The sequence below is a fragment of the Apostichopus japonicus genome, chromosome 18, assembly GCF_037975245.1.
Source record: "Apostichopus japonicus isolate 1M-3 chromosome 18, ASM3797524v1, whole genome shotgun sequence".
NCBI classification, from domain to species: Eukaryota; Metazoa; Echinodermata; class Holothuroidea; order Aspidochirotida; family Stichopodidae; genus Apostichopus; species Apostichopus japonicus.
The window spans coordinates 5346592-5359373 of record NC_092578.1 but is presented as its reverse complement, the minus strand read 5'-3'; the positions used below and the strand labels follow the sequence as shown (position 1 = coordinate 5359373).

The 12782-nt window shown below is 37.8% G+C and overlaps 1 protein-coding gene across 1 annotated transcript; it reads left to right on the top strand.

The window, feature by feature from the left end:
- The first annotated feature begins 433 nt into the window (after positions 1–433).
- Positions 434–6530, top strand: LOC139958857 (uncharacterized). The gene is made up of 5 exons (XM_071956254.1): positions 434–570; positions 1472–1610; positions 2112–2298; positions 4418–4469; positions 5121–6530. The coding sequence occupies exons 2-5, from the start codon at positions 1494–1496 to the stop codon at positions 5266–5268; spliced, it is 504 nt and encodes a 167-aa protein (XP_071812355.1). The 5' UTR covers positions 434–570; positions 1472–1493; the 3' UTR covers positions 5269–6530.
- Positions 6531–12782: the final 6252 nt, after the last annotated feature.

Here is a 12782-nt window from a genome sequence, read left to right as displayed (position 1 = left end):
TTGTCTATGAGACCATGTAAAAATATTCTCATTGATTTGGTTTGGTTGATTCTACAGAGCATGTGGTATGACTTGGGATAAACCAAAATGTCAGTATCACTGGTATCTGTGATCTTCTATTAAAAACCAACAGATATAATCACTGTTTCGATGGATAATGCGATCATGAAATTGTTGTAAATGTTAGTGTGAGGACGCAAATTAATTTGTAATGTTCGGAGACCCAGGGCATGTTTGAGTCTCTCGTCTAATATTGTGAGCGCAATCCGACTAGAAAATATATATTGAGTCCATGCTTGTCCCATCCGAAAGTAAATGGAATGTGCCCGGATTCGAGCTACATAATTTATGTCACAATGTTCTTCTGGCCTTCCATATACGTTGAAAATGCCTACGTACCTGTACCTGCGCTGCGCTGGGTGCATTGCCCCAACGTTCAGATCAGACGAAACTTGTATCCACGGAATCCTGCTGTATTAGTAGTAACTGCAAGTAAAAACGTTCGAGTATATTTGATTACAGTAACGTAGACTAAAGTTAGACTGTACAACACTTACGCTATTCATTCAGGTAGACCAGTTCGATATTCAATATTAAGACATTCTTGTTGTGGTTGCTTGGGCACAGACGAGCGAACATTGTTGTTCAATTACTAGGCCTAGCTTAGCCTAACGTTAGGCCTAACGTTTGACCAACCATCACATTCACAGTAAGATAAGATTTTGAAGTTAAAACGGATGGTAGACCTCACTAGTAGTAGTAATAGTCATACACTGCAGTAGCATAGGGACCGGAATGTACAATACAACTTGGTTCTAGTAATAATGCAAAACAGCGATTTTGTCGTCGGTCGAAATAACAGTGAATCGGTAAAAATCTATCAAAATACGATGTTGGAAAAGGACAACAAAGCAAATTAGCCTAACACTAAGATTCCTTGCACTAGCTGGGCTATACTACAGTTTACTAGTACTAGACTACGTAATGGTACTATGATTTGCCTAGGCTAGGCCCAATTCAGCAGTTAGAATTCAGAAAAGAAAATATTCAATAGACATAGTCAATGCACATAGATTTGGCAACATAGGCTGGGCTATTTGTTGACCAAAAAAGTAAAGTTAGGATAAGCCATGTGACTGCCTTATCAGTTAGTTGTTAACCGTTTGAATGAGCCTGATAGGTAAAAGTTTGTCACATGGTTTAATATTGGCCCATTATGATGCAAACAATGTTTACAGCCCGCTTTTAGTAAAAAAAATTACATTTCCCAATATCATGTATGTTCTAGAGTAACATCACCAACACGTTATGATTTCAGCATAGGTGTCTGATGCCACAGTTTAGGAATGAACATTTGGATTATGGTAAACTTAGGGCTCATTTTTAATTCAAAAGTAAATGTTCAACCTGTCACCCATTCATTGATTGTATGTCATGAGTGATGTCTCTCATTTTGTTTCCTTCCATGTAGCATTTGAAGTAACAGAGCACTTATGCTTGACATGGATAAGAAAACCAGCTCCGAGAGGGTGCAACTGAATAATGAAACTGCTAACCGTACCATCACTGAATCTCAACTATCAGAGCAAATGTCAACAGAGTCTACCATGGTTAGTACTTCCCCCAAAGTATACACAATAGGATATTTCATGACATATTACTAAGTCGATCTTGCTACTAGAGGATTAACTGAAAGTGCACCAAGCTACAGATTCAATGCAATAACCTTAAAGGTGTTAATATTTTAAGTCTGAATTCTCCCAATGGGCGATCTTTGCAAATTGTAACGTTTGCTTTTGTAAAAGTAATCTAATTTTTATACCAACTATGTATCACTAGACACTTGTTACCCATTGCAGTACTGACGATGTGAGTAACCAACAACATCAGTAGAGAAAATGATCTGGAAAATAGAGCACCAAAACTTTAATGTAGACTATAACATATCACTTTTAACTTTATCATATAATTTTGACTGTCAGGAGAGCATATATGGGTTACAAAGTTATCATTATTCTTAATTCCATCCAGTCGAAATATGATTTGATACAAACCCTTACAGCCAATCAGTTCCGTCTTTTGTTAAGCTATGATTGGATCATTACAAACAGGATCACAGAACATTAATGGAATTAGGCCCCTCTGGAGATTTCAAGATACCATACAGCTCCTCCAGAGCTAATCTGGAACTGAAAAGAATGGACACATCTATCAGCGGCGACAACGTCGTTGCAAAGAAATCTCTGTGCAGGATGAGACCAGACCAATCTGAAGTTATGCTTGAATCAGTGTTAAAAGGTAAGAGAAATAGATCTTAGCATCATGCTTGAATACCAGTACTTGAAGAAACTGTTTTCATAGCTTTGAAACTTTTTCGTGCTCAACTTGAAGATTATATCAACTTCTCTGAGCGTTTATGAACCATTGAAAAGTGACTGCTGTGTCTAAGTAATAAGTTGCAGCATAATGTGCAGTATAAACGCAAAGTACTATGTGTGATGTTGCACGCAAATATTAAATTGGAGACACAGACAAATGGTAGAAGGTTTGTGCTGTTTTAATGTCTTTCTTCCACAGCATCCAGATCTAGACTACTTATATATAATGATGGTAAATTTATAAGAGAGCAGGGGCGGGATTTGAGTTGTGAATGTGGGGGGGCAAACCTGCCATCAAGACTATCTAAGCGGAGCGCCACCATCCGTCGGCGCGGAGCGTACAAGAAATTTTTTGGCTTTACAAACCCTCCAGATGGCCGGAAACGGCACTTCCCGAGTGCTCTAAGCTGCATGTACCCATCCTTGAAATATGGATCTCATGTCTGCAATTGTATCCAGATAGTTAATTATCATTTAAATATTTGAAGAGGATTGATAGTATAACATATGGTCAGATGGTGATGTACAACTTTTGTTATACGTCACTATCTAAGCGGAGCGCCATCATCGGTTGGCAAGGAGCGTCGAAATTTAAGCAAAAAGGAAATCCTAGATCAGCAAATATGACACCTCTGGTAACAATAAATCACATCTAGACAGTTCTTTCCCCCTAAAATTATTAGTGTATTGTGCATTGGACCGATCAAGAATATGTTCAGCACCCACTTCGAAATTCTTCCCGCGGTCCCCACTTCTTGGAGCACTTGGCAAATATTGGGGGCTGAACATACCTTCACCCCCCCCCCCACTTTTATGCAAAACCAAACGTAAGTGTTTCATTCATCATCGAGAATAGATCCGAAAACGGAACTCGAAGCCACACATTATTTTATCGGCCCTACCGAAACTGCCGAGTTCTGTATACTGTAACAATGTATTTAATGTGTTGCTGTGTTAGTGCCAATTTGTAATTTACATTATTCGATTTGCATGCATCATTCCAGGATTTCGAGCAGTAAAGAAATTACATCGGCATTGCCATTGCATATTGTTGAATGATACGGGGGGGGGGGGGGATGTCATGTGTCAGTATATTGAATTTAATTATTGATATACCCAATATGCAAATTTGGCTTTCGTAAATCGTTTCTCAATTCAAATCTCAATCTCAAATCAATTCCTGAAGCTAGCACTGTAGCACATTCCGCGGATTCATCACATGCAGAATTGAATCGCTAGTTTGTTAGCTCCAGGATTCGTAACCTGTGCTGCGAACCATGAGCTAGCTCTAGCTCCAGTTATTCTGCATGCTTCATGCTACTATGTTAATCACAAATTCGACTTAGATTTGAATCAAATAGGCCTATTTTGATAGAGCTGTTGTGGGGGAATAATTTCGATTAGGGTTGTGCACATTTGTCTGCAAAAACGACAAAAAAAAAACAACTAAGGTCTGGGAAAAAGTGGGGGGGCAAATGCCCCCTCTTGCCCCCCCGTAATCCCGCCCATGTAAGAGAGTATAACGCATGATAGATAATCAGACTTAGCAGGAGTCTAGAGGGGTCAGGAGTTGACCCTGTGGGCAAACCATTAAGACAAAGGTAACAGGTGACAAGGTACATACAGTGGTTTAGTCAGATTAGATAATATTGTTTCTGAATATGAGTAATACATCACACTATGTTAATTCAATGATTGTATTCTGATGGGACTCTTTTATGTCTTAGAGCAATAGCAATTCTGCCTCCTAATTGCACTTAAGAATGTATACAAAGGACAACAAAATGGAATAGGGGCATGTACATAAATTCGCTGTTGGTGATTGTTCCAGGGGTATCTTGAAATTCTGTACTGTTTAGTAACGATACTGATAAGTTTGGCTTCTCGATTCAATGAAATGACAAAAGTATGATATATAAAATTCTGAATTACACGCCTGAAAGTATGGTCTACGGGGAATAGAAGGTCTTCAGTTAAGAGTTACATTTAACGAAATGATTCATTCAAACCCATTTCTATATGTTCAATGGCAATAACAGATGCTGGTAACGATTTGAAATCTGGATGCCTTCAGTGGATACATGTTTTCAAGTAAGTCATATCAAATGTTTTCAATAGGACTTTTTAAAAAAAAATTGTGAATGATCTAATAATTGCTAGAGTATCATCGATTTAGTATGTTTATGCAACTGTTTATGCAACTTTCCGAGAACGAAAAAGTACAAATGACAACAAAGTTAAAAAGTTGCTTTAAAAGTGACATAATAATAACAAGATTCTTGAAATTCTTTTTTAGTGGAATAAGAACACCATCTGTTACTAAATATAATGTTATTCACAGTGATTACTTCATTAATGATAATTAAGTTCGTGTAGAGGAAGGTACTTAACATGGCATCATCACTGATTACTCCTTCACTCTTTAATTTTACAGACTAAGACCATATAGAATATCTTCATTTAGCTTACTTGAAGAATACATTTTGTTGCAATGAATATTAAAATAAATCCCCAGGCTGAGCCCTCCACCCCCACTCAAGGTGGGGGCATCTGTCCCCTGAATCCTCTTCCCCTAACGCCCGTCAATGTCGAGGATTGTTTGAAAATATATGAAGTACTTCATGTTGATGCGACAAATATTAAAATTAAGTCTCTTTCTGTAAATCCCTGTAAACAACCTTATGTCACTTGATCACATCTGGTACAAATAAATTTGAAACAAAATCTTTTTTGCTAAAACAGGGAGAGTGAAGAATTTGAGAATTTTTGCCCAAATCGTGTCGACAAACTTCTTTCAGAAGCAAAGGCATTGGAAGAAAACTTACTTCAGCAGAAGCAACAACTGATGCAGAGACTGAAAGCATTGTCACGCACACTAAAGATGGACTGACGTTATGTAGTTTGAGAGACAGGACAAGATATACAACTATTATAGTTCACTATACTCAATGTGGTCATTCATTTGGTAGATTCATCCATCTCTGTTCGACATGTTACATCTTGCCGTTTAATAATCTAGGTCCATGACAAAAATGCCAAGGATTTAATGAACCGCTTCAGACTATATGCCTACTCGAAATCTGTTGCGAGTGTGTTTTCCCAATTTACCCATGATGAACTTTGCTGTGACAAGTTTGCCGAACAACTCTGGCATGAGCCGAGGTGTACACTTAACTCACTTGGACCGTCCAAAGTATGTTTCTTTGAATCAATTACTAAATATATTTGAAAAAGAGAGAAGAAAAAGTAGAACAGAGGGCTGAAATTAATCACGAAAAATACAACGTTAATTGGTATACCACTTGGAAGACATGTTTTGTTAAATTATTCTAATGCATTTCTGTTTTCTGTTTTCGTTCGATTAGGAAACTTTCAACTTGAGTCTTTACGATAGCTAGTTGCTCTGTCTTTAACGATAACACAGATTCCTTTGTGCTGACATATCTGTTTGAGTTGATGTTGATAAAAATTGAGTCCATATATTTCTAAAATCATACAAAACAAACAATTCATTCATTACCTTCATTATAGTCAAGCAGCATTTCAAATAACGATGTTTTCCCCTCACATTATGAGTTATTTGCTTGTCATTCATGCTAGTCTGGGCGTCTAAATGTTGAGCTTCGATTTTAAATTAAATGAGCGGTCAACTTCATTGGTCGCATTGAATATTCTAGAAAGTCGAATAATCGACATGTACTCATGCTTAACCTTCTAAACCCATGCCCCCCCTCCCACCACCCCTCCCCACTCTCGAAGTATTCATCTTCACCGTCACATTCTCAAATTTAAACGATCCTTAACTGATATCGGGGAATAACTCTGTCGGTACTTCCGGAAGGGTATGACGATTAAATCTAAAGAGCTTTCAGAAAGTTTAGGCACATAGTGGTGACATTTGAGTGCTTGTTCACTTATATTCATTTGGTAAATATATCTAGTTTTGTTTGAGGTTGCTAAATTGTAATCTCATTTTGAGTAACATTCCGTAGTCTTCAGAAGACGAAGAAGAAAGGCATAAATGTTCACCAGAAGTAAATCACCAAGCTGCAAGGCACAATAAGTAATTAAATGTATCACTGTAAAGGATTAACGTTAATATTCCAGTTATATATAAATGTTATATACAGTTGTTGAGACAAAGAAATAAGAAGAGACAACTTGAATATTCTGATTTCTTACACTTATTCATTCTTTGGTTTTCTTTCACGTTTTCCATTTTTTTTTTCTTTTTTGTTCTCCGTCATTGTTCAACCGGCTGGGTTTGTAACTTGCCAACATTAAATCTCATTCAATCCTGAACCATTCGAATGGAGGAGCTTTGGGGAACTTCGAGCGAAACAATCGGTTATAGCGAAACATATTTTACATTTTAGTGAAAGAAATTATGGAGCCTTCTCTTTACATTTTTCGTTTCGTCTCGTTTATTTCTGCCATTCAATCACAACGGAGTACATTTATTAATACAATTTAAAGAAACAAGGCATAGCAACGCAAAGGAGAGTATTCCTAGACGAACCAAACATGTTGATGGAGGAATGTTCCGTCGTAGGCCATATTCAAACACAGATCAAGACAGGACAGGACAGGACTGGTCTCTTTTAATTGTTGAAGTCTTGACATATTGCATAACACAGACTCCATTGGTTTATGATGTAAAATGGAGAGGGGGTGTGGGGGGGGGGGGTAAGCAGAAAGTTGCAACCGCTTGTTTGTGATGTTCGTATAAATTTGTATAATGATTATCTGGATGTCACCAATGAACCTTTAATATGACACTTTGCAATATTTAGTGACTGACTGCATATATTTTCAAAGGGGGAAGTAGCCTATTGGAAATCCAAAAATTATATATACCATGTGAATGTGTTGCAATGATAGACTGTGCATGACAGGGTAGCTTACTTAACGATATAATAGGTAGCTGCATATATATATATATATATATATATATATATATATATATATATATATAGCAGACAGCTGCATGGTATAGTGATCTCTTTGATCCGTTGGTTATATTGTAATTAAGCAACATAGTAACTAAACTACAAATGCAAATGATCGTTGAAGCGAAATGAACTGAACGACAACGAAGTAAAACGGGTTTTCTCGATACGACCCAGCCAGGGGCGTACATACAGGCGACAGGTGGATGCATTGTGGTACCCGCCCGCGAATATTTTTTTCCCAAACTGAACTGACACTGAAATTATTTCCTCGATTCTGATTGGCTGATCAATACCGGAATGGTAGTCGGCGTTTATGAATGAATGTATGTGACACTGTTAGTGTTGATCATACCAATCATCATGGGCCGCATCATGTCAAAAATACGTGTCACGCCATATACAGGCTAAGTTAAAGTATGTAGGCCTAAGTGTGCCTACATGTAGATACAATGTGAGGCTTCCAGTTATCAAGAGCTACTGTAAGGGCGGTAGGGCCTATATTAGTGAATTTGAGATCTCGAACTAGTACGAATACGTATATACGGTTAATGCAGGCCTACTATGTCACCATGTATAAGAACTTCTGATTGTGCAGGTAAACATATGTGGTTACGTACGTATAGGTTATAAGCTATATACAACTAGTTAACAAGTCAAAAGACACAGACATATCGTCAAATGCCATGTTTGTGTACACTCAATGGCTGACACACACTCGCTCGCGCGTCTTCATGGCCACTACATATTCGACTAGGCCTATCATGATTCATTGACTGAATGCATTTTGAATTTATGATTATAAAACTAAAAGTATCGCAACCCCGAATGTACACAAACACCACGGTACATATGTACATCGGCTACATTATGTATACAATTACAAATACGTGTGTTTTATTGTGTTGTATACTATACACAGTACAGTAGGTTACATTACATGTATGTGCTGTGTAGAGCGGAGTCAAGCGAGTAAACAAACGATCGAGGACTGCCTATAATGGGCGCAGTAGTTGGGAATAGTTGCTTCACTGTATACTTTCGTTCAAATATACCTACCAAAAGTTCTGCAAAGTTGCTAATGTGAATATCTTGAATTTGATTGTGTTGATCATACTGATATCGACAGATTATGGAGGATCCATGTTGAAAACTAAAGTATATCACGTGCTCGCTGATAACCAATCAGAATCGAGGAAATAATTTCAGTGTCAGTTCAGTTTGGGAAAAAAATATTCGCTACCCGCCCCTCCCCGTCGCCGCAATGAAAATCAAAGCTGGTCTCAAATCGATGCCGGGCCATCTCAAAATCGTAGCCAAATTCCGCGTGGTCTTACACCGATGAACGTAAGTGTAATAAAGCAAAAATCAAGGGGAAGAAAATCCACAGCGGCTTTGAACTTTAATTCCAGAGAGATTGAATTTCTGTTTCTATCATGTATTTTTGTGCTAAAAAGTTTATCAGCATTGGCCCTAAACTTTTAGCACGCTAAGAATTGCTAGAATTTTACAACAGCATACTTGCCTAGAGTTTCTGATTCTTCTACTTTTATTCACAGATATTCAGGAATGTGTTAATAAGGACCATTCAATGTCGCAATGTAAAGTTACGTTATAAAGTGGACAGTAAACTGCTTGTTGAAATTTGATCATGGGTGACCATTATCTGAATTTATAGCATATTTGGAAGCAATCCTGGTGACCCTTAAACTCGCTGCCAGAGAACAAGAAATGCTTAACATTGCTGCAGCTTCGATGGCTTTGCCCCTGGATCGCCACTAGAGCTCTGAGAAACAGTTTTTTTTTTTTTTTAATTTTTTATAAATGCAACAGTTTTTTAAATATATATATTTTTTTATAAATGCAACAGCTTTATGATAAAACAAATTGCCGGTGTTGTTGGAGTATTTTTCAAAAGGTTGCTCGGTCAGCCTATGCATTGGGGTTTCAAAAGAGCTATTCGGTTTCGAAGCCGCTATACACCCAATCGAAACTGGCGACGTACGCCGCCGGGTGCAGATGCAATCAGTTAATTAGTTGTTGCGAAATTTAACGTGCCCATTGTTTACACCTTTAGTTCAATAAGCTGAGTGAATTTCCAATAATTTCAAGTATGCCAACGGCTACTTCGAAACAATTGTTCCTGCATTCCTTTCCCAGTCGATTGAGTCTTCATAATGGTTCTGACATTGGGTAAAAAATATAATAAATTAATAAAACCTAAAAATTTGGGGGAATTACCACCCGTTCGGGCTATTGTAACGGTTGTTTTTGTATTCGGTGGATTCTGTTTCAACATATTTGATAAAACTTAAAGTTAGCCTATAGTCAACGCTTTACTTCTTATGAAGAAAAATTGGATGCGCCTCTCGTATATGCCAATATATTTATGTGGAAAATGTCCGAACGACAACATTCAAATGCATACGGTGGTTCCGATCGAGTGGACATGTAAGCAATTAAGTGGCAGACTTCTTCGTGTTTGTTCAAAACGACAACATTTGCATAGTTTTGTCGAGTTGACGAGTTAAATCCTTATGAAAATTGTCAAGTTGCTGCGTTGTACATAACTTGAAAAAAAGTTTCAAGAAATATGATTTTTATTGAATTTAGAAATAACGCTAACGTCATATCTTGACGAAATTTGTGAGTGTTGACAACACGTCAAAATATATTGGTATGATATTGGTCGAGTTGACAAGTTACGAGAATGTTATAACGTGACAAACATCAAGTTGTCTAGCGTTGCTGCGTTACATGCAACTTGATCACAAGTTTAAAAAGAAATATTCCATTTGTCTCCAACCCGCCTGTCCTTTCAGAACAACCGCAAATGCAAAGAGTTCATTTTAACACTTATTTCTGCAATAAATAAATAAATAGTAATAACGGAAAACAGCCATTTACAGTGGCATTCACATGATTGCCAAAAAGGAGATATGTGTAAATCATGGAGGTAAAAACTCTGTTTTTACCTCCATGGTAAAAGTAAGTTGGCCTGACGTTTTGAACCTTTGTTTAGCCGTTGAAGAAGATCCTGCTATAGGATCGAAACGTCAGGCCAACTTACTTTTACACATTCTTCTACACAGGCTCTCTAGTGGATAAGCAGTTTGCTAACAGTTTTATTTCATTTTGAAAAAGGAGATATAGAGGAGGTGGGTTCAAAGTTCTCCCCCAACTGATTTGAATTAGTTGACTAAACCTTTATGGAAGAACCATACTAGGTTAATTCTGCAAGATCCTATAAAGGAGTAGATGCTGGCCTAGGGTCATTGCATACTTGTGGGGGGGGGGGAGACCTTCCCCAGATAAAAATAGACATCAAATGGTTCGTTCAGAGGCAGATCTAGACCAAAGAGTATTTCTATATAAGTAGTTCTAAACGCAAGGTTGTACTAATAAATATTGTGTGAGGTTGACAAAAGGGAAGGGGTCGGGGGGGAGGGGGTGTACACCCGTTGTAGTATAACGGTCTATTATCTTTCTCTATTGTATGCCAAAAAAGGAGAGCCCCTACTGAACTACCCCCCCCCCCGACTGACGATTGGAGTGGGGCATGCCCCACTCTCTCCCTCACTCCCTTTGGGCAAGTCACTGATCAGTCAATTAGTTGTTGCGAAATTTAACGTGCCATTGTTTACACCTTTAATTCAATAAGCTGAGTGAATTTCCAATAATTTCAAGTATGCCAACGGCTACTTCGAAACAATTGTTCCTGCATTCCTTTCCCAGTCGATTGAGTCTTCATAATGGTTCTGATATTGGGTAAAAAATATAATAAATTAATAAAACCTAAAAAGTTTGGGGGAATTACCACCCGTTCGTTCTATTGTAACGGTTGTTTTTGTATTCGGTGGATTCTGTTTCAACATATTTGATAAAACTTAAAGTTTGCCTATAGTCAACGCTGTATAATCTTATGAAGAAGTATTGGATGCGCCTCTCGTATATGCCAATATATTTATGTGTAAAATGTCCGAACGACAACATTCAAATGCATACGGTGGTTCCGATCGAGTAGACATGTAAGTAATTAAGTGGCAGACTTCTTTCGTGTTTGTTCAAAACGACAAATTTGCATAGTTTTGTCGAGTTGACGAGTTACATCCTTATGAAATCTGTCACATTGCTGCGTTGTACATAACTTGAAAAAAGTTTCAAAAAATATGATTTTTATTGAATTTAGAAATAACGCTAACGTCATATCTTGACGAAATTTGTTAAAGTGTTGAAAACACGTCAAAATATATTGGTATGATATTGGTCTAGTTGACAAGTTACGAGAATGTTATGACGTGACAAACATCACGTTGTCTAGCGTTGCTGCGTTACATGCAACTTGATCACAAGTTTAAAAAGAAATATGCCATTTGTCTCCAACCCGCCTGTCCTTTCAGAACAACCGCAAATGCAAAGAGTTCATTTTAACACTTATTTCTGCAATAAATAAATAAATAGTAATAACGGAAAACAGCCATTTACAGTGGCATTCACATGATTGCTAAACAGGATATATGTGTAAATCATGGAGGTGAAACTCTGTTTTTACCTCCATGGTAAAAGTAAACTGGCCTGACGTTTCGAACCTTTTTTTAGCCGTTGAAGAAGATCCTGCTATAGGATCGAAACGTCAGGCCAACTTACTTTTACACATTCTTCTACACAGGCTCTCTAGTGGATAAGCAGTTTGTTAACAGTTTTATTTCATTTTGAAAAAGGAGATAGAGAGGAGGTGGGTTCAAAGTTCTCCCCCAACTGATTTGAAGTAGGTGACTTAACCTTTATGGAAGAACCATACTAGGTTAATTCTGCAGGATCCTATGAAGGTGTAGGTGCTGGCCTAGGGTCATTGCATACTTGTGGGGGGGGGGGGGAGAGACCTTCCCCAGATAAAAATAGACATCAAATGGTTCGTTCAGAGGCAGATTTAGACCAAAGAGTATTTCTATATAAGTAGTTCTAAACGCAAGGTTGTGCTAATAAATATTGTGTGAGATTGACAAAAGGGAAGGGGTCGGAGGAGTGTTGGGGGGGGGGGGGTGTACACCCGTTGTAGTATAACGGTCTATTATCTTTCTCTATTGTATGCCAAGAAAGGAGAGCCCTACTGAACTATCCCCCCCCCCACTGACGTTTGAGGTGGGGCATGCCCCACTCTCTCCCTCACTCCTTTTGGGCACGCCACTTATTAGTTAATTAGCTGTTGCGAAATTTAACGTGCCCATTGTTTACACCTTTAATTCAATAAGCTGATTGATTTTCCATTAATTTAAAGTATGCCAACGGCTACTTCGAAACAATTGTTCCTGCATTCTTTTCCCAGTCGATTGAGTCTTCATAATGGTTCTGATTTTGGGTAAAAAAATATAATAATTTAATAAAACCTAAAAATTTGGGAGAATTACCACCCGTTCGTGCTATTGTAATGATTATTGTTGTGTTCGATGGATTC

Bases quoted from the DNA above. Each gene is read 5' to 3' on its own strand.
- LOC139958857 (XM_071956254.1), top strand. From the start codon at position 1,494: ATGCTTGACATGGATAAGAAAACCAGCTCCGAGAGGGTGCAACTGAAT. The intron at 1,611-2,111 runs GTTAGTACTTCC...CATTACAAACAG, and splicing joins TGTCAACAGAGTCTACCATG to GATCACAGAACATTAATGGA. The intron at 4,470-5,120 runs GTAAGTCATATC...TTGCTAAAACAG, and splicing joins CAGTGGATACATGTTTTCAA to GGAGAGTGAAGAATTTGAGA.